Raw genomic sequence first — 22,383 nt, 5'->3', positions numbered from 1 at the left:
CTCTCTCACAATATTCACGAAACAAATTGGACATAAACGCTGCACCCCTATCCGTCACTATTCTGTTCGGATTACCAAAACTAGTCCCCTGAATTTCCAAACACTTAACGACCTCTTCAACACCTGTACTACGTGTAGAATATAACCAAACAAACTTAGAAAATCCATCAACGACAACCAGTATATAATTGTACTGTTTTTTAGTCATTTCCATTGGTCCAACGTGATCAATGTGATACGTTTGTAACGGCCTATCACCCTTGTCTATTGGTTGCAAATAACCCTCACGTTTTCCTGTCTTTTCATTGACAATGATACACTCGACACAACTATTTATTACGCGCCATACTTTGTCTTTTAACTTCGGAATATAATACGACTTTTCAATGATATCTTGTGTCTTTTTAACTGAAAAATGTCCTTGCTTATGTGCTATTGATATAATCTCATTTTCCAACTGAGCTGGTACTACGATGAGCTCCTTATCCGGATCCTTAAACAAAATCTGATTCTGAATATAATAATCCTCATATTCCTTGTCCTCCACAATACTTTTAACGGCCTTAACCCAATTGTCGGTTAGCTGAGCTTCTTTCAAACGATGAGCTATACTTTCGGTCACCATAAAACAAGATACACGACTCAACGCGTCAACATGCCTCATCTTCGTTCCTGAGCGATGTTCTATAACATAATTAAAATCTTGTAGGTACATGGCCCAACGTGCTACTCTCAAAGGAACGTCTTTCTTTTTGATCGTCATTGTAAATGCATTACAATCTGTGACAATTTTGAACTTTATACCCAAAACGTATACACGCCATTTAGCTAAAGCTTCGATAATTGCCAGAACCTCAAGGTCATAAGCAGGATATTTCTCTTCACATGGCTTAGTCCTACGGCTCATATATTGAACTGGATGGAATTGGCTGTCTTCCAAACTCTTTTGCAGTAACACGGCTCCATACCCCCATTTTGATGCATCAGTATGGATTTCTGTCTCCAACTTCGGGTTGTACATTTCTAAAACAGGTCTACTAATCAATGCTACCTTTAGTTGTTCAAACGCAACCTGATGTATCTCCTTAAATTCAAATTTAACATCCTTCCGCAGCAGATCTGTCAATGGTTTTGCAATAACAGCATAACCCTCAATAAACTTTCGGAAATAAGAAGTCAATCCTATGAAACGCTGCACTGTTTTTTTATCAACTGGCACTGGGAACTTTTCGACTGCCCTCGTCTTCTCATCACTTGGTCTTATCGTGTTCTTTTATATTATATACCCCAGAAAATTAACCTTTTGTCGTAACAGCTGACACTTTCTCCAATTTATACGTAGCCCATTCATTTCCGCTATCTTCAGTACTTTTCTCAACTTTAACAAACCCTCTTCTATATCTTGACTACAAATAATAACGTCATCCATATAGACTGCTGCTTCATTATTCTTTACCAAATCTCTCAACACAGCCATTATAAATCTGGTAAACACCGCTGGAGAATTTGAAATTCCAAATGGTACATATAAAAATTCGAACTGACCATTCTGAGTCACAAAAGACGTATATTTTTGAGACTCGACTTCTACAGGCACATGGAAAAAACCATTCGTTAAATCCAACGTGGTGAAATACTTTGCACCCTGCAGTTTCTCCAACACTGTATCCATATGTGACATTGGAAAGTTATCGCGAACTATTTTCTCATTCAGCTTTCGGTAATCACAGCATAGTCTCTTGCTACCGTTCTTTTTCGGTACTAACACTACTGGTGATGCATACTCCGATGTACTTGGCTTTATAATCTTCTGAGCCAGCCACTCTTCCACTTGCTTGTCCACGATTTCCTGTTCACACAACGGTAATCGTCTCGGATGCTGGAAAACTGGTATCTCATCCACTAACACAATTTTCATTTTTATCGGCGCATCTACATTTCTCTGAGGTTGGTACTTTCCTACCATACCCCTAACCTCTCTAGCATGTACTTCACTGAGATGACCAACATCAATTGAAAACTCCTTCTCAACTTCGTCAATACTTGACATGCAAATGCCTTTATATTCATTAAACAATTCCACGCATGAGGACGATGCTACCTGATCAAGTTTCTTATCTTTATCCTCGCCACAAACTCTACGAACAAATCTTGTTCCTGTCTTAGAAACTTGCATGTCCACATGATCCAGAATAGTCCTTCCTAAAATGGCTTCAAAACCAATATCCTCGTCTGGAATGACATGAAATTCTACCTCCATTCCAATCTCATCGATTTTCACTGGTATCGAAAAGCTACCAAAAGTTACAACTTGACTATCTCCAATACCTGTTAAACATTTCTCCTGGCCGATCAGTTCAAGATTTCCAAATTTCAAAAATACCCTCCTGCGAATTAAACACAAATCTGCTCCAGTATCAATCAAACCTTGGAATACCAAATTCGCGTACTTAATATCCTTTAATTCCAAACCTGATGGAGTGAAAATACCTGACGGCTTATTGACGACTTTCTTATCTCGAATAATGTTCGTATTCGATCTCTTTTCTTGTCTGGTTTCGACCTTGACATTACAGCTTGCAGCACGGTGTCCTGGTTGGCCACATTTGAAACAACAAAAATCATTTTTGGGACAATCTTTCCTCAAATGCGATTTGTCTCCACACTTAAAACATTTCCTAAAATTCTCTGCCATCGACCCTTTCACCGAACTCTCACTTTTATTACTCAGCGGCCAATTCTTACTCATCGGCTTGGATCCGCCTCTAGCTTTCTGGTAAACATCGATCTGAAATTTAAGCTCCTTTAAGTTTCTAGCTTGGTACAGCATTGCCTTACTTGCCCTAGCGTCTGGTATACCATCCACAAAATATTCGATTAAACTCTCATCATCTAGTTTAATTGGCTTGGCTATCTCCATTAACGCATACAAAAACTCATGCAACGACTCTCCTTTTTTCTGCTGGCGCTTTTGCAACATTCTATGTACTTCTACGGACGACAGTTTAACACTAAACTCATCCAACAGAGCTGCCTTCAACGAATTCCAGTTACGAATATCACGCAAACTACGAACGAAAGATTTTGCTGCACCAACTAACAACTGCTTGGCATAAATGAATAATTGTAATTGACTCCATTGAACAGTAGCTGCGCATTCTTCTAATTCCTCTATCCATTGATTGATGTCGGGGTTATTAGAACCAGAAAATTGTGACACACTACCTTCCACGTCTTTTAGCGTAAACCAAGATTTATACTCTGCCTGTCGCGTACCTGGTTGAACTTCTACGGTATCATCCACTGCTGTTACTACGGACTCATTCTCTGACTCTTCTTCATCCTCAACTGGAAAGCCGTGATGTATTAATAGTCTATCTTGCAAATCGCGCTTTCGTCCCGTCGTCTGCAACGCAAGCTCTCTTAACTTCTCTCGCAAATCTGCGACTCTCAGTGTCATTATCTCTTCAACTTGCATCGTGACGATTTAAATACAAAATAATTGATATTAGCTTATATCTAAGAAAATGTAATTAAATCAACTTAAACAACCTTATTACTGCTGGCCTGTTAACAATTTTCCAGTTAACATCGACTTCGAAAACGCCTTTAAAGTCGTCACTGTTAACGATCGCTTCTCTGTTAACGCTCACCTTACTATGGGTTTACCCTTGTTAACTCTCGCTTCTGCGCAGAACTTTCCAGACTCCAAATTTGACGCACACACACCACCACATCCAGATCTCGCTTGCCTGTCGATGTCGCTGTTGCCGTCCTCTCTTTGTTGCCTTGCCTTGCTCTCGCCGTTCGCCGATAACTCGTTGTCGCTTCCCGAATCGTCGCTGCTTCTGCTGTTACAAAATGAACTGCTGCTTGTCTTTTCTTGTAGTTGTAGTCTCCGTCCGACGCAGTGCAACACAACAACAATCAATGTTCTTTGATTCTTGCTGTTTGCTGCCGTCGTTTTGTCGCTTCTGCTTCCTTTGGAACGAACGCACTCAGATTGTCGTCTCTGTGCCGCTTGTCTCCTTGTAGCTCTAGCCTCTCAGACGCAATGCACAACAACAACAACGAAGGTTTTGATTCTTGCTGTGTTTGCTGCCGTCTGCCGTCGTTTTGTCGCTTCTGCTCTCTTTGGAACGAACGCGCTCAGATTGTCGTCTCTGTGCCGCTTGTCTCCTTGTAGCTCTAGCCTCTCAGACGCAATGCACAACAACAACAACGAAGGTTTTGATTCTTGCTGTGTTTGCTGCCGTCTGCCGTAGTTTTGTCGCTTCTGCTCTCTTTGGAACGAACGCGCTCAGATTGTCGTCTCTGTGCCGCTTGTCTCCTTGTAGCTCTAGCCTCGTGTTCGCCAAAATTTCCAAATACACGCACAAATCTCACTTGCAAATGTTGTTGTCTTGGGCTTATTTTCGGACGAGCCCCCAATTTGTAGTAGTTTAAGTTGCTTGATGGCAACGAGATACTGTGAGTTAATAAGTATGTTGGACTTAAAATTATAACAGCTCCAAGTTTTACAAGTATGTTTGTGAATAATTATATGCGTGTACGTCTGATGCGTGGCTGAACTGACAACTGACTATCTCTCTCTCTTGCTATCGGCTCTCTCAGAGCCGATTACTGCTCTATCCCGACGACACGACGAAAACACGACCGCTTCGTGTCTCTCTCTTTCCTTCGTTTCCTACATGTATACGGGTCGAGCCTCCACCCACATATGATTGGGCTTTTCTGTTTCCGTACAGCCGCCAGGCTTGCTGGGACTGAAGCGATCGCTAAGGACATTGTTCTCTCGATGGGATCTTAAAACCGCCCAAAAGGTATTTTCAAAGAACTTTCCAACGAATTAAATATTTCTTTAGAAAATAAGCATGTCAAATGCCAGTAAATGTTTATAAATATGTGCTTTTGATCATGATAGATCGAATGAAATTCAGCGGCGAAACTTAGGCTCTAAATGCATAAATAAGTACTTAAATTCAACGTCAGCAACGTTAATTGGTAGAGGCCTCATCTCAGCTCCACGCACAACAGTACACTAATACTAGCTCGAGGTAAATCGGGGGAATCCTGCTCGGAGGCTACACTCAATTACTCGCCTCGTCGGTGTCCACATCGGATATATCTTTGAGCTTCGTGTTGCTGTTGGCGGTGGTTCCGTTCTTAATGTTATTGACCCTTTCGTTCTCCTCAGCCGCCTTCTGAAAGTTCTGCTGGAGTGTTTTTGGGTCCACCACGAAAATAGGCGTAGCGCCATCCCCGAGATGCTCGCTCTGATTCTGGTACTGTTCCCGCGAGATGCTGCGTGTGAATGAGAAGCGCAGCGACTTGGTTCTCGTCAGCTTCTTCTTGATCGGCGGCTTGCCGGCCACAGGTGCCGCCGGCTCTGAACTGGTGCGTTCTGCCTCTGGTGAGGCCGGGGCAGATCTTATCTCCAGCTGATTGTCACGCAGGATCTCCTTCGCAAAGGACTTGATTTGGCTCCAGGGATCTAGAATGTCCTTCTCGCAGGCGTGCTCATAGGTGACACAGAATCGGATTACATAGCAGCCATTGAATTTGGCCGGCGTCATATGCATTTTCCCCGAGTGATTGATCATGGCCAGCAGCGTGTGATTGGGCTCGTTGACAGTTCTGCAGAGGAATGGAATGTTATTAAGAATTGTAGGAAAACTCAACAACTCTCTCAACTTACCGCATGCGGAAGCAGACCAGGCAAGTGGACATCATTGCGCACCTTAAAACGATCGTCCTTCCGCACTAGCATCTCAAACTTCTTGGCCAGGGCCATGTGGTTGCGTATGTACTCTTGCAGACCCTTTACGCCGTATATGCGGAAGACAAACCAGAGCTTCAGGGCCCGGAACCGTCGGCTGAGCGGTATTCCATAGTGTCTGTAGTCCACGCCGCTCATGTGCTCGTGCCTCAGGTAGAGCGGATTCATATTGAGCGCACTCTTCAGAATCATCACATCGCGCACCCACAAGGTAGAGGCATCGAAGTTGGTGAGTAGCAGCTTGTTGGGATTCGTGTTGAACGAGTCGGCGTATTCCAGGCCAGCTGAGAACACGCGCATCTCGGGCAGAATGAAGGAGTTGCCAGCATAGGCACCATCTACATGCAGCCAAATGCTGGACACCTGTCGGCAGACCTGGCCGATCTCTGTGATGTCATCGAAGGCGCATCCTCCGCTGGTGCCCACCGTGGCCACCACAAAGAAGGGCGTCAGTCCGGCGTTGACATCATTTTGAATGGCCTGCTTGAGCAGATCCACGCGCATGCGTCCATGCACATCCGCATCGATGATGCGCAGCTTGACCAGGGCCATCTTGGTGGCCTTCTCCACGCAGGAGTGCGCCTCGCGGCTAGCATAGGCAGTCAGGTTGGGCAGGAAGACGCTGTCGTGCACAGTGGCTCGTTTTAGCTCGTTGATGGCTCGAGCACGCGCCGTGATCAGTGAGACAAGGACGCACTCAGAGGCGGAGCCCTGGAGGGCCCCCCCGCCAGTGCTGCCCGGGGCATCCGAGATGCCTGGGCAGACCCAGGGCCTTCGCATACCAGTTCATCACAATCTTTTCCAGCTCGGCGGCTGCCGGACAGCTGGCCCAACTGAAGCCGATCGATCAAATGGCACTGCTCAGCATGTCCCCCAGGACGGAGGGGAACGAGTTGCCCGAGGGGAAGTAGGCAAAGAACTTCGGATGGTTCCAGTGGACGACGCCCGGCATGATTTTCTGGCGTAAATATTTAACTTAACAAACTGCGCGGAATTTGCCTGAAATCTCCTCCGGCCCTGCTACCACCGAAGTCTGCCTGCCTGCCCGACCTGCCCGGCCTGCCACAGCCTGCCAACTTCATCGAAGACGGCTGCTGAGTGTGTGCCCCAATTATGCTCTGATCCCCCGCCCACGCCCGCGCCCGCGCCTCTTGTTGTGGGGTATGTAGTACTATTGTAGGTGGGTGTGTGCCGGCTGAGGCTGTTCGAATAGTTTATATTCGTAAATTATTCACTTGCCTTTGCAGAGCAATTAGTCAACATGATTTAACAAGTTTGCTTTCGAGTGGCTTTGCGTTTCATCTTCGACTTTCTTTAATTATTTTGTGCGAAGCGAAATATTTTCGAATTCATTGCCAATTTATTTAGGAATAATTTGCTAATTAGTGTATACAATTTATCACTTGCGCTATAAATAAGCCTTTCATTCTGATTTGCAAGAAGAAACTTCAGCACGAAAATTCACAGTGTAAACCAAATAGTTTTGAGAGTTGTGGGCATATCATCCGAGAAATCGGAATAGCATCCTAATCGGAATCCTTTCAGCTACGAATAGTTTATATGGTTTTTTTAAATTTCTTTCTTACCTGGAAGCAGTTTTTTAAAGTAACCCGGCTCCAATGTTGGAGCCACATCGCGCTCTTCAATATTGCTGCTATATTGGCATATATAATCGATCACTTCCTTGCCGTATTTGCGAAAGTCTTCCACATTCATTTTAACAATTTGATTAACACTTTTGTCCCTTGTTAGCAATGTTTGCACCTTCTTGACGCTCTCTTTTGCTGTATGTACTATTTCTTTGGGGGCTTAAACACACTTCAGAAACACACACAAACTTCTCTCGAACACTGTACTATCCCACTGTCCCGTGGTGCTTGCACGCTGCAGCTTCTGCTTCCTTTGCGCCAATGACTTGAACACCGAGGCTGCATTCGTCTTTATATAGAAACTGTGCTTCTGGGGCTTCGTGTGGCGGCCGCCCCGTCGGGAACTCTCGGCCGTGCGCTCTGTTTCTCTCTCGTCTACCTGTAAGGTGTTCGCCGTAGTAGCGCTTCTATTGACGAACACTGTCTCGTGATCACTCTCAAATTACTTGCACGGTGATTGGGAATTGGGCGATCGGAATGCTGGGTGGCTGGGAAACCCGCTTTGGTCATTACGCCGACTTCTTTCGGTTCTCTCGCAGTCGCTTCCAGCGGCACGCCTCGTCAGCGCTTTTGTGTTTGCTTTGTAAAAAAGTCCCTGGCGTGAAAGGGTTTTTGGTTTTCCCCATAATTATTTGGTGAGTGATACGCCATTTGCTATATAATTGGACATATTAATGGAAACTGTACTGAATGGTGTACGAATGGGTATTTATCTACATATAATTGTATGCTATGTTTGTTACGGTCCAAAAATACATAGTTCGCACCTCAGAAGCACCTCGATAAAAATCACCAACTTTTAGGGGAATCTCAACAAAAATAATAGGTTGTTGCTTGACTTATCTGACGACTACACATCTTTGTCTCATGGTACCCCTTTCTTCATTTCTTGCCTACCTCAATGTCCTCTTCTTCTTCTCAGATTAGCTCAGATACATTTTACGATTTTTAAATTGCTTTTGATCGTGTCTGAGCTGCTTTAATGGCAGCCGAACCTGAATTAATATTGTGGTTTTGTTTTTTGGGGAACTTTTGGAGCTGTCAAAATGGCCAACATATTGGAAAAAGGCAGGTGCAGATTGCCATATCAAGAAAAGAACAAACACGCTCTCTCTCAAAACTCTTGGATTTCAAAATAGCCAAAACTTTCCAGCGGCCGATGGTTCGGGCAAGCATCAAACATGGGGGAATCACTTGAAGTACTTGCTCAAAAAAGTGGCAAATAATTGTCCAAATATTGATCAAATCTGTTAACGCAAAGAGCGATGGGACGGAGCAGGTGTTGCATGCGCCATGACGAATCCCTGGCAACAGTCCTAGCTTGTGACGTAGCCGTGAAGAACGCCCATTGTTTCACGGAATCTCCTGCTAGGTGGAAGATGAAGATAACAAATATCCAAATAACCAAATAAACAAATATTGCAAAATTAATTTTGTTTTTTCTCTGACTTATTCAGGGTGCAAGCGAGTGCGAGTGGGTGTGAATGATTATGAGTGTGGGAGTGGGTGAATGAGTAGAAATTAATGAATGGATTTCCCTGTCGTTAGGTGAAACAGCTCTGCACAAGCGAACATGCTGGACACCAGTAGCAGGAGCTGGTTACCCGCCCTGCCTTAGTTATGGTCAAGAAGGAGTATGAATAAATATAATATTTTCTATACTGTTTTACCTTTAGTCACAAATGCTATCCTCCTGCGCACATTACTTCTTATGTTCATTGCTTAATTGCTAGCTAGATGATATTTTAGTTCGAAGTTTTTCAAAAATATAATTTTCCTCTATAAAACCACAAATCTTCAATAACCTAAACGTCAGTCAAATATTTAATCAGAATGCCAGAAAGAGTGGCAATTAATATAATTAATGTACAATCGATATAACATAGCTTAACATACATACATATGTATACATACGAAATCTCATGTTGGAGTCAGCATCAAATAAATAAATGCATAATTTTCATCAAACAACATACTAGTGGCTATCGAGTTCACCAGTGAAAATGTGGGATTGTTTGGTGTATTAGCAGTAGGTCCGGTCCGGCACAAAATGGATGGATGTGAATTGCCGTTGAACGCTTATTGAACATCACCCTTAAGTTATGTTAGATAAAGATACATATGTATTGCCAAGAGGATCCACAGATGACGTATTCTTGACCGCACTCTTTATCTGTCTCTCAGAACTCCAGTTGGAGCAACGCCGGCCATACATTCGGTGATTCATACATCTGTCGCACGCGCCGGCCTGACAAGCTTCAGATTGGAGCCATAAAGAGAGCCGAAGGAAGGCGGACTGCGAGAGGGTGAGACGCCATGACTTGGCGTATTTCGGCGCTCTTCTTTCGCGGCTCGAAGCTTTGCCTAAACTTTCATTCACCGCGACAGCGCCAGCGCCAGATGACGTCGTGCGTCTAAATATAAAAATATATTCAGTTTACGCGGTCACACTTCAAAATGCTTGAGGGCCATTGCCATCATCCATCCATCCGCCTTCTGCTGCTGCTACTGCTGTTGCTGTTGCTGTTGCTGGTGCCTCACACTACGTGCGACTTGGGATGTCTCTTCGGAGCTTGGCTCTGTCTACCCCTGCCCATGGCAAAGGCCCATTAATTATGGCAGTTGGTACTGCCAAACACGAACGATCCCATGATCGTTCCGAAATACGGCTCCTCTTCTCTTGAAAACTGAACAATTTGTTGTTGCCCCTCGAAGCACGCGGTTGACAACAGCTGACGAATGTTGCATAAATTTCTGGCGTCGATCGAGTCTTCTATGTTTTCGGCCATTTCGTCTGTTTGCATTGTGGCCCCATCATACCTTAGGCATTTCATTCATTCTGATTCGTTTGTACATGCTAATTCGTTGTTGTCATCGTTGAAATGCAAAAGTTTAGCGGCGCTCTGATTGATGTATTACATGGGTAGTGTTAAAGGCTTTTTTAGACAGGTAGCAGATCGTTTAGGTTTACTGGGGGACTGAACCTTACGGTACGGACACCCGTAGTAGTTTCGATCTCGAATTTCATGATATGACGTTTTACGACGAATGCTAATTAATGGTGTTTTAAACCTGATTTGGCACCGTTTTGAGTGGAATTCAAAGGATTATACAATACTCGTACTGCTCGAAAAATAAAATCTCCATCTATATAGCTTATTGAATCCCATCATACATATATGTACGAGTATTCTGTAAACTGTGTTGAGCCTCTACTGCCATGCGACTTTTATTATGGTAAATTAAAATAAATGAATTCCCCTACATCCATTACCGTTGTAAGCGGAAATCGCACACAGGTATTTTCTGACCTGCAGTACCTTGGATGGAGCCAAGCAAGTCAATGCAGGGATTACGAACTTGGACAGGATGGGCTTCCACAATGCCTACGATGAGGTTGTTCGGGGCTTGATCAAGAGCTGGGAGTCCCCCATTGGATACCTACAAGGTCAGGGCTACTTATCAGGCGAATACAGACACATCGATAATCAAACCGCATCTAGATGCTATAATGGATCGCATGGAGAGGATAAAGCGACAGAAGAAAATTAAACGTGATTCCCATATACTCGGAAGCAATGCGATGGGCCACCTTCCCGGAGAGATACATGCGATGAACCAGCTGGATATAATGCTCGACAAGATTAAGCCTAAAGGTACTGATAGAAAGCAGAGTGATAACAGAGTGACATGTATCCAAATGTCGCTCAGCTGATGGACATAATGCAGGCTGGGCGCAAACGAGACGAAGAGGAGCGACAGCTGTGGGAGATGGAGCAACGATTGAAGCCGTTGCCGGAAAGTCGGTCCAAGCAGGATCAAACAGAGGCACCAACGTCGCCCTCAAAGCAGCCTGACGACATATTTAACAAAATGAAGGCAAGTCCTCAATTGCAAGAGCCGGAACAAGCCAGTGCCAGCCATAATACGGAAGATGGGGCACAGGTAACACCAGTCCCAAAGAGCAATTGATAAACTCGATACAAACCTGGCCCCATCTAGTCGGGCGTCAAAAGACGTGGAGGCTCCAAGTTATCTGAATTGGGACATAGAGAAACAGCACTTCGTTCAGTACTCGCCCATCGCCAAGGAGGCCTACGTGAACAAGCTGGTCGGAATGTTTGTGGAGAGGGAGAAGATCCGGGAGAACCCAAGCAGACTGTACACCTCACCTCCATAGCCGATCTCATGCCCAATAAGCACACACATTTGTTTTTGCTTTTCTCAAAATTGTTTGAATTTTTGCCTCAATAAATTCTCTTTCGGGGCTTTCTCTGAGTCATAATCCATTTAATGCGCATCCCATACCCATACCCCTATATATGTATGCCCATATTCCTATTCCTATTCCCATGACCCATGACGATCCGCCAATCCTACGTCATATCTATGGCATTAACAAAATGAGATTATCTTTCGGTATGTTTATTTCGTGGAGGCAAAGAAAAAATCACAGGATAGGTGTGTTTTTCACGTATTCGTACACTTTCTGTTGGCTTTGTTAGCTGTTTGTGGCGTCTTCCAAATACTCTCGAGAACGTGGTACATATCCGTGAAAAGCAGGAGGAGAAGGGAGCATGTCCATATAGATAATTAACAGAAATATGTTTTAAATCTAATGAAGATTCTTAAAACACAGTCGGTTTGTTGGCTCTTGAATTATGATAATTATCTTTTAGAAAAAATTCAGGCTTTTATTTTTATACGGTAGTCTTTGCTCATAATAGAAATGTATCTCAAAGATACAAAATTACACTTACAATGGTTTTTCAGACAGGATATAGTAGAAAAGTAGCTAATGAATCCCATCTATAGGCTTCCGTATCCAGAGGTTCAGAAACCTTTAGCATGAGATCTTAGTTTCTTCCCCCATTGTGCCCCAACAATTTCAGAACTTGAAAAGTATCTCACTGCGAAAGAACCCGAAGAAGTTCTTGCATTTACAAAGGCTTCTCAAAGAAGAAATTGTACATCAGGTATAGAGCGGTATCTCATTGATTCCCAATAATCTAATGGATACAACACCCAAAACAAATGGATATTGATCAATTCTTGATCAGCATAACTAGTCGAGTCGATATAGCCATGCATGTCTGTCTGTCCGTCCGTCCGATCCGATGAGCCCCTAGTTCTCAGAGATTATAAGGGATCAACCAAATTGGTCCTATTTCAGGCTGAGGTAAACTCAGTCACGTCCAGGGGTCAATCCACAAGAAATTTGTAGAAATGGATGGAACTTTAAGGCAGACGTCGGGCTTGCGTTGTGGTTCGGCGCAGAGGTGGGTAGAGTGGGGGATAGTGTTGGTCCCTCGGCGATTTGAAATGAACATACGCAACTAATGTTATTCGGATAATTAGTTTGATTTTTATACCCGATACTCAAAATGAGTATTGGGGTATATTAGATTTGTGGTTTTTTTATACCCGATACTCAAAATGAGTATTGGGGTATATTAGATTTGTGGTAAAAGTGGATGTGTGTAACGTCCAAAAGGAATCGTTTCCTACCCCATAAAGTATATATATTCTTGATCAGCATCAATAGCCGAGTCGATTGAGCCATGTCTGTCTGTCCGTCTGTCCGTCCGTCCGTCTGTCCGTCTGTCCGTCCCCTTCAGCGCCTAGTGCTCAAAGACTATAAGAGCGAGAGCAACGATGTTTTGGATCCAGACTTCTGTGATATGTCACTGCTACAAGAATATTTCAAAACTTTGCCCCGCCCACTTCCGCCCCCACAAAGGGCGAAAATCTGTGGCATCCACAATTTCGACGATACGAGAAAACTAAAAACGCAGAACGTAGAAGATGACTATATCTTCTAGAGTGCAAAATCTGAACCAGATCGTATAATTATTATAGCCAGAATCAAGAAAACAATTTCATTTTTCTCGCCCTGTCTCTCTCTAACACACGTAGCATAGCCGGCTTTGCTTAGAGTAAAACATTAGCGCCTAGATCTCAGAGACTATAAAAGCTAGAGCAACCAAATTTGGTATCCACACTCCTAATATATCGGACCGAGACGAGTTTGTTTCAAAATTTCGCCACACCCCCTTCCGCCCCCGCAAAGGATGAAAATCTGGGGATATTCACAAGTCTCAGAGACTATTAAGGCTAGAGTAACCAAATTTGGTATCCGCACTCCTGTTAGATCTCACTATAAAACGTATATCTCAAAATTTCGCCCCACCCCCTTCCGCCCCCACAAATGACGAAAATCTGTTGCATTCACAATATTGAGGATACGAGAAAACTAAAAACGCAGAATCATAGATAATGATCATATATATCAGATTGCCGAATCTGGAGCAGATCAGATCATTTTTATAGCCAAAAGGAACAAATCAATTTGCACTGGCTACGCAGCACCCGACGTCACGCTCAGACTGATTTTCTGTCTCTCTCGCACGCACTCCTTGTCGTGTCGTTTAATATAAGCGAGAAAACAATTTCATTTTTTCTCGCCCTGTCTCTCTCTAACACACAGGTTTCATGGTCGGCTTTGCCAATTGCAAAATATGAGTTCAATGATCTCAGAACCTATAAGAGCCAGAGCAACCAAATTTGGTATCCACACTCCTGTGATATCGGACCTTGACCGTTTCGTGGCCCAAATTTCGCCACACCCCCTTCAGCCCCCGCAAAGGACGAAAATCTGGGGCATCCACAAATCTCAGAGACTATTAAGGCTAGAGTAACCAAATTTGGTATCCGCACTCCTGTTAGATCTTACTATAAAACGTGTATCTCAAAATTTCGCCCTACCCCCTTCCGCCCACACAAAAGACGAAAATCTGTTGCATCCACAATATTGCACATTCGAGAAAACTAAAAACGCAGAATCATAGATAATGACCATATCTATCAGATTGCTGAATCTGGATCAGATCAGATCATTTTTATAGCCAATAGGAGCAAATCAATTTTCAGTGGCTACGCAGCGCCCGACGTCACGCTCAGACTGATTTTCTGTCTCTCTCGCACGCACTCTGTGTCGTGTCGTTTAATATTAGCGGCGTCTGCCGGAGGAGAGCCATACTGACTTAGTACCGGGTATAACTGTAGAGTTGCGGTGTCCGCAGCAACTCACAACGTTCCCCCTTGTTTTTATACCCGATACTCAAAATGAGTATTGGGGTATATTAGATTTGTGGTAAAAGTGGATGTGTGTAACGTCCAGAAGGAATCGTTTCCGACCCCATAAAGTATATATATTCTTGATCAGCATCAATAGCCGAGTCGATTAAGCCCTGTCTGTCTGTCCGTCCGTCCGTCTGTCCGTCTGTCCGTCCCCTTCAGCGCCTAGTGTTCAAAGACTATAAGAGCTAGAGCAACGATGTTTTGGATCCAGACTTCTGTGATATGTCACTGCTACAAAAATATTTCAAAACTTCGCCCCGCCCCCTTCCGCCCCCACAAAGGACGAAAATCTGTGGCATCCACAATTTTAAAGATATGAGAAAACCAAAAACGTAGAGTTGTAGAGAATGACCATATCTTTAAGACTGCGGAATCTGAATTGGATCGTATTATTATTATAGCCAGCATCAAGAAAACAATTTCATTTTTTCTCGCCCTGTCTCTCTCTAACACACACGTAGCATAGGCGGCTTTGCTTAGAGTAAAACATTAGCGCCTAGATCTCAGAGACTACAAAAGCTAGAGCAACCAAATTTGGCATCCACACTCCTAATATATCGGACCGAGACGAGTTTGTTTCAAAATTTCGCCACACCCCCTTCCGCCCCCGCAAAGGACGAAAATCTGGGGATATTCAAAAATCTCAGAGACTGTCTGTCTCTGTCTCTGTTTTCTGTCTCTCTCGCACGCACTCTTTGTCGTGTCGTTTTATATTAGCGGCGTCTGCCGGAGGGGAGCCATACTGACTTAGTATCGGGTATAACTGTAGAGTTGCGGTGTCCGCAGCAACTCACAACGTTCCCCCTCGTTTTTATACCCGATACTCAAAATGAGTATTGGGGTATATTAGATTTGTGGTAAAAGTGGATGTGTGTAACGTCCAGAAGGAATCGTTTCCGACCCCATAAAGTATATATATTCTTGATCAGCATCAATAGCCGAGTCGATTAAGCCCTGTCTGTCTGTCCGTCCGTCCGTCTGTCCGTCTGTCCGTCCCCTTCAGCGCCTAGTGTTCAAAGACTATAAGAGCTAGAGCAACGATGTTTTGGATCCAGACTTCTGTGATATGTCACTGCTACAAAAATATTTCAAAACTTCGCCCCGCCCTTTTCCGCCCCCACAAAGGACGAAAATCTGTGGCATCCACAATTTTAAAGATATGAGAAAACCAAAAACGTAGAATTGTAGAGAATGACCATATCTTTAAGACTGCGGAATCTGAATTGGATCGTATTATTATTATAGCCAGCATCAAGAAAACAATTTCATTTTTTCTCGCCCTGTCTCTCTCTAACACACACGTAGCATAGGCGGCTTTTCTTAGAGTAAAACATTAGCGCCTAGATCTCAGAGACTACAAAAGCTAGAGCAACCAAATTTGGCATCCACACTCCTAATATATCGGACCGAGACGAGTTTGTTTCAAAATTTCGCCACACCCCCTTCCGCCCCCGCAAAGGACGAAAATCTGGGGATATTCAAAAATCTCAGAGACTATTAAGGCTAGAGTAACCAAATTTGGTATCCGCACTCCTGTTAGATCTTACTATAAAACGTGTATCTCAAAATTTCGCCCCACCCCCTTCATTTCATTTTTTCTCGCCCTGTCTCTCTCTAACACACAGGTTTCATGGTCGGCTTTGCCAATTGCAAAATATGAGTTCAAGGATCTCAGAACTTATAAGAGCCAGTGCAACCAAATTTGGTATCCACACTCCTGTGATATCGGACCTTGACCGTTTCGTGTCCAAATTTCGCCACACCCCCTTCAGCCCCCGCAAAGGACGAAAATCTGGGGCATCCACAAATCTCAGAGACTATTAAGGCTAGAGTAACCAAATTTGGTATCCGCACTCCTGTTAGATTTTACTATAAAACGTGTATCTCAAAATTTCGCCCCACCCCCTTCCGCCCACACAAAGGACGAAAATCTGTTGCATCCACAATATTGCACATTCGAGAAAACTAAAAACGCAGAATCATAGATAATGACCATATCTATCAGATTGCTGAATCTGGATCAGATCAGATCATTTTTATAGCCAATAGGAGCAAATCAATTTGCAGTGGCTACGCAGCGCCCGACGTCACGCTCAGACTGATTTTCTGTCTCTCTCGCACGCACTCCTTGTCGTGTCGTTTAATATTAGCGGCGTCTGCCGGAGGAGAGCCATACTGACTTAGTATCGGGTATAACCGTAGAGTTGCGGTGTCCGCAGCAACTCACAACGTTCCCCCTCGTTTTTATACCCGATACTCAAAATGAGTATTGGGGTATATTAGATTTGTGGTAAAAGTGGATGTGTGTAACGTCCAGAAGGAATCGTTTCCGACCCCATAAAGTATATATATTCTTGATCAGCATCAATAGCCGAGTCGATTGAGCCCTGTCTGTCTGTCTGTCTGTCCGTCCGTCCGTCTGTCCGTCCCCTTCAGCGCCTAGTGCTCAAAGACTATAAGAGCTAGAGCAACGATGTTTTGGATCCAGACTTCTGTGATATGTCACTGCTACAAAAATATTTCAAAACTTCGCCCCGCCCACTTCCGCCCCACAAAGGACGAAAATCTGTGGCATCCACAATTTTAAAGATATGAAAAAACCAAAAACGTAGAATTGTAGAGAATGACCATATCTTTAAGACTGCGGAATCTGAATTGGATCGTATTTTTATCATAGCCAGCATCAAGAAAACAATTTCATTTTTTCTCGCCCTGTCTCTCTCTAACACACACGTAGCATAGGCGGCTTTGCTTAGAGTAAAACATTAGCGCCTAGATCTCAGAGACTACAAAAGCTAGAGCAACCAAATTTGGTATCCACACTCCTAATATATCGGACCGAGACGAGTTTGTTTCAAAATTTCGCCACACCCCCTTCCGCCCCCGCAAAGGACGAAAATCTGGGGATATTCAAAAATCTCAGAGACTATTAAAGCTAGAGTAACCAAATTTGGTATTCGAACTCCTGTTAGATCTTACTATAAAACGTGTATCTTAAAATTTCGCCACACCCCCTTCCGCCCCCGCAAAGGACGAAAATCTGGGGATATTCAAAAATCTCAGAGACTATTAAAGCTAGAGTAACCAAATTTGGTATTCGAACTCCTGTTAGATCTTACTATAAAACGTGTATCTTAAAATTTCGCCCCACCCCCTTCCGCCCACACAAAGGACGAAAATCTGTTGCATCCACAATATTGCACATTCGAGAAAACTAAAAACGCAGAATCATAGATAATGACTATATCTATCAGATTGCTGAATCTGGATCAGATCAGATCATTTTTATAGCCAATAGGAACAAATCAATTTGCAGTGGCTACGCAGCGCCCGACGTCACGCTCAGACTGATTTTCTGTCTCTCTCGCACGCACTCTTTGTCGTGTCGTTTAATATTAGCGGCGTCTGCCGGAGGAGAGCCATACTGACTTAGTATCGGGTATAACCGTAGAGTTGCGGTGTCCGCAGCAACTCACAACGTTCCCCCTCGTTTTTATATTCATATACTTATTTATTTGCTCTATAATATATACTATACAATTTATATTTAACTTAACTTAACGGACAAGAGTATGTTGGGACTAGGGGCCCCGCGGACTGCGGTACTGCCGCAAAGCATTGCTTCGCAGTGGCGTGGACACCTACTCCGTCTGCTCCTTCCGCCTTCTCTCCAAGGACCTAAGCGTTCGCATCACGCTAGAGGCGAACTCCGCGGCCGCTTCCCACACCTTCGGGTCTGCCAGCATCAGCGGCACCAGAGTCTCGGTGCTGACCCTAGACCCTGCTGCTGTCTCCAATGTCTGACGCTCGAGGTCAAACCTGTGGCAGTCGAAGAGGACGTGGCGAGAGTCCTCCTCTATGCCTGTGCCACACTCGGGGCACCAGTCCTCTGTCTCGTGGCCGAAGCGCTTTAGGTAGCCGCTGAAGCAGCCATGTCCGCTCAGTGCCTGGGTAAGGTAGAAATCCACCTGGCCGTGCTTCCTTTCAACCCAGCATGCTATGCTTGGGATGAGGGTGTGGGTCCATCGGCCTTTGGGTGAGTGGCCCCATCGAGTCTGCCATTTGTCTATGCTGGTCCTTCTGGCGGCGTCCTTAATTTCTGCTTTGGAGCGTACCTCGGCTGCACTGTCCGTCATGGCATCATGAGCGGAACTTGCCCGGCAATGACTAACGCGGCTTCGTCTGAGATGGTCCGGAACGAGCACGCGATCCTAATAGCGCACAGCCTGTACGTTGCCTCCACTCCTCGCATGTAGCTCCTCACCTTCGCGGCTTCTGCCCACACCGGTGCGGCGTAGAGCATCTGCGACGTCACGACGCTCGTCAGCAGTTTCCTCGTTGCCTGCTTTGGCCCTCTGGTGTTTAGCAGCATCCTGGATAGGGCTCCCGCGGTCCCACCGGCCTTTGTGTGGAAGTATTCCAGATGCTCTTTGAAGGACAGGCGCGTGTCGATGAGGACTCCAAGGTACTTGATGGACCTCTGCGAATCGATCGCGGTCCCACCAACCTGCACTCTGGTGGTCTCGACCACTTTACGGCTGGATATCAGGACCGCCTCCGTTTTTTGGGCCGCCAGCTCAAGCCCCGCGGCGGCTAGCCACGCCTCGACGGATTGTATGGCGACGTTGGCAAGCTCCTCCACTGCGGCAAGTTCCTTCGCTACCGCCACTATTGCGACGTCGTCAGCGAAACCCACCAGGTTAGTGTTGGCTGGCATCGGGAGCCGTAGGACACCGTCGTACATGGCGTTCCAGAGCAGAGGTCCCAAAACGGAGACCTGCGGGACTCCGGCTGAGACTTCGTATGCCCTAGAGCCCTGACATGTGTCCATTGCCAGCACCCTATTGCTGAAATAGCTGCGCGCTATATTCAGTAGGTAGCCCGGGATGTTGAAGGACCTCAGTGCCTCCAGCGTCCGGGTCCAGTCGGCCGAGTTGAAGGCGTTCCTTATGTCCAGTGTCACCACCAGACAATAGGACTTGGTTCCGCCTCTCCACCTAGTCCCAGCAATGGTTTCCTCCGCCGTTTGTACGACCCTCAGGATGGCGTCCAGCGTCGACCTCCCTTTCCTGAACCCGTATTGGTTCTGGGAGAGACCGTCTGCTGCTTCGATGGCTGCGCTCAGCCTCGCACCGATCACCCTTTCGAAGACTTTTCCCATGGAGTCCAGAAGGCAGATGGGCCTGTAGGAAGAGGCCACCCCTGGCGGCTTGCCCGGCTTGGTTAATAGTAGCAGCCGTTGCCTTTTCCACCTCTCGGGGAACGTCCCCTCCTGGAGGCATTTGTTGAAAAGGCCCGCAACTTCCCTCGGGAGTAGAAGAATTGCCAGCTTCAACGCGCTGTTGGGGATCGCATCCGGACCCGGAGCCTTCCTAGGTATCAGGTATCTGCCTGCCTGCAACACCTCGGCTTCCGTAACCTCGCAGATGTCGCTCGGTCTATGCTGGAACCGCAGGGAGCTAGGGATCTGCCGTCCTCGAGGAAACAGTGCCCTGACTATACCCTCCAGTGCCTCTGGATCTGTTGGAGCTTTACTGCCCGCGTTCAGCCTCTTCACCACCATCCTGTACGCGCCTCCCCAGGGGTCCTCTTCGGCGGCATCACACAGCTTAAGGAAGCATTCCCTCTTGCTGTTCCTTATGGCGGTCTTCAGATCCTTCCTCGCCGCTTTGTAGATCTCGCTGCATCGGGCCAAGCGCGGTTATTTTGCGCGATTTGTGGTAAAAGTGGATGTGTGTAACGTCCAGAAGGAATCGTTTCCGACCCCATAAAGTATATATATGCTTGATCAGCATCAATAGCCGAGTCGATTGAGCCCTGTCTGTCTGTCCGTCCGTCCGTCTGTCCGTCTGTCCGTCCCCTTCAGCGCCTAGTGCTCAAAGACTATAAGAGCTAGAGCAACGATGTTTTGGATCCAGACTTCTGTGATATGTCACTGCTACAAAAATATTTCAAAACTTCGCCCCCGCCCACTTCCGCCCCCACAAAGGACGAAAATCTGTGGCATACACAATTTTGAAGATATGAGAAAACCAAAAACGTAGAATTGTAGAGAATGACCATATCTTTAAGACTGCGGAATCTGAATTGGATCGTATTATTATTATAGCCAGCATCAAGAAAACAATTTCATTTTTTCTCGCCCTGTCTCTCTCTAACACACACGTAGCATAGGCGGCTTTGCTTAGAGTAAAAAATTAGCGCCTAGATCTCAGAGACTACAAAAGCTAGAGCAACCAAATTTGGTACCCACACTCCTAATATATCGGACCGAGACGAGTTTGTTTCAAAAATTCGCCACACCCCCTTCCGCCCACACAAAGGACGAAAATCTGTTGCATCCACAATATTGCACATTCGAGAAAACTAAAAACGAAGAATCATATCTATCAGAATGCTGAATCTGGATCAGATCGGATCATTTTTGTAGCCAAAAGCAAGAAATCAATTTGCAGTGGCTACGCAACGCCCGACGTCACGCTCAGACTGATTTTCTGTCTCTCTCGCACGCACTCTTTGTCGTGTCGTTTAATATTCGCGTGTCTGCCGGAGGAGAGCCATACTGACTTAGTATCGGGTATAACTGTAGAGATGCGGTCTCCGCAGCAACTCACAAAGTTCCCCCTCGTTATACCCGATACTCAAAATGAGTATTGGGGTATATTAGATTTGTGGTAAAAGTGGATGTGTGTAACGTCCAAAAGGAATCGTTTCCGACCCCATAAAGTATATATATTCTTGATCAGCATCAATAGCCGAGTCGATTGAGCCATGTCTGTCTGTCCGTCTGTCCGTCCCCTTCAGCGCCTAGTGCTCAAAAACTATAAGAGCTAGAGCAACGATGTTTTGGATCCAGACTTCTGTGATATGTCACTGCTACAAAAATATTTAAAAACTTCGCCCCGCCCACTTCCGCCCCCAGAAAAGACGAAAATCTGTGGCATCCACAATTTTAAAGATATGAGAAAACCAAAAACGTAGAATTGTAGAGAATGACCATATCTTTAAGACTGCGGAATCTGAATTGGATCGTATTATTATTATAGCCAGCATCAAGAAACCAATTTCATTTTTTCTCGCCCTGTCTCTCTCTAACACACACGTAGCATAGGCGGCTTTGCTTAGAGTAAAACATTAGCGCCTAGATCTCAGAGACTACAAAAGGTAGAGCAACCAAATTTCGTATCCACACTCCTAATATATCGGACCGAGACGAGTTTGTTTCAAAATTTCGCCACACCCCCTTCCGCCCCCGCAAAGGACGAAAATCTGGGGATCTTCAAAAGTCTCAGAGACTATTAAGGCTAGAGTAACCAAATTTGGTATCCGCACTCCTGTTAGACCTTACTATAAAACGTGTATCTCAAAACTTCGCCCCACCCCCTTCCGCCCACACAAAGGACGAAAATCTGTTGCATCCACAATATTGCACATTCGAAAAAACTAAAAACGCAGAATCATAGATAATGACTATATCTATCAGATTGCTGAATCTGGATCAGATCAGATCATTTTTATAGCCAATAGGAACAAATCAATTTGCAGTGGCTACGCAGCGCCCGACGTCACGCTCAGACTGATTTTCTGTCTCTCTCGCACGCACTCTTTGTCGTGTCGTTTAATATTAGCGGCGTCTGCCGGAGGAGAGCCATACTGACTTAGTATCGGGTATAACCGTAGAGTTGCGGTGTCCGCAGCAACTCACAACGTTCCCCCTCGTTTTTTGTTGTTCTTCTGCAAACGAACATACGCTAAGGATTAAAGGGGAGATCGAGAGAAGCCTTGGGAGTATTGATGTACTAGATATCGTAAAAT

General features: G+C 45.2%; 2 protein-coding genes and 1 pseudogene across 2 annotated transcripts in view; 2 read left to right on the top strand and 1 right to left on the bottom strand.

Moving 5' to 3' along the window:
* The window catches only part of LOC117189887 (ribonuclease P protein subunit p25-like protein), a 57,627-nt gene that overhangs the window by 3,611 nt on the left and 31,633 nt on the right, over nt 1-22,383 (top strand). The gene's annotated exons all lie outside the window — the stretch shown is intronic.
* LOC117189888 lies at nt 4,663-7,680 on the bottom strand (annotated as a pseudogene).
* LOC117189886 lies at nt 10,566-11,715 on the top strand. Its single transcript, XM_033394966.1, has 4 exons — nt 10,566-10,665; nt 10,728-10,876; nt 10,932-11,084; nt 11,140-11,715. The coding sequence occupies exons 1-4, from the start codon at nt 10,649-10,651 to the stop codon at nt 11,283-11,285; spliced, it is 465 nt and encodes a 154-aa protein (XP_033250857.1). The 5' UTR covers nt 10,566-10,648; the 3' UTR covers nt 11,286-11,715.

This window comes from Drosophila miranda, assembly GCF_003369915.1.
Source record: "Drosophila miranda strain MSH22 chromosome Y unlocalized genomic scaffold, D.miranda_PacBio2.1 Contig_Y1_pilon, whole genome shotgun sequence".
Taxonomy (NCBI): Eukaryota; Metazoa; Arthropoda; class Insecta; order Diptera; family Drosophilidae; genus Drosophila; species Drosophila miranda.
The sequence above is the reverse complement of the archived record's forward strand: the minus strand, read 5'-3'. Positions and strand labels throughout refer to the sequence as shown.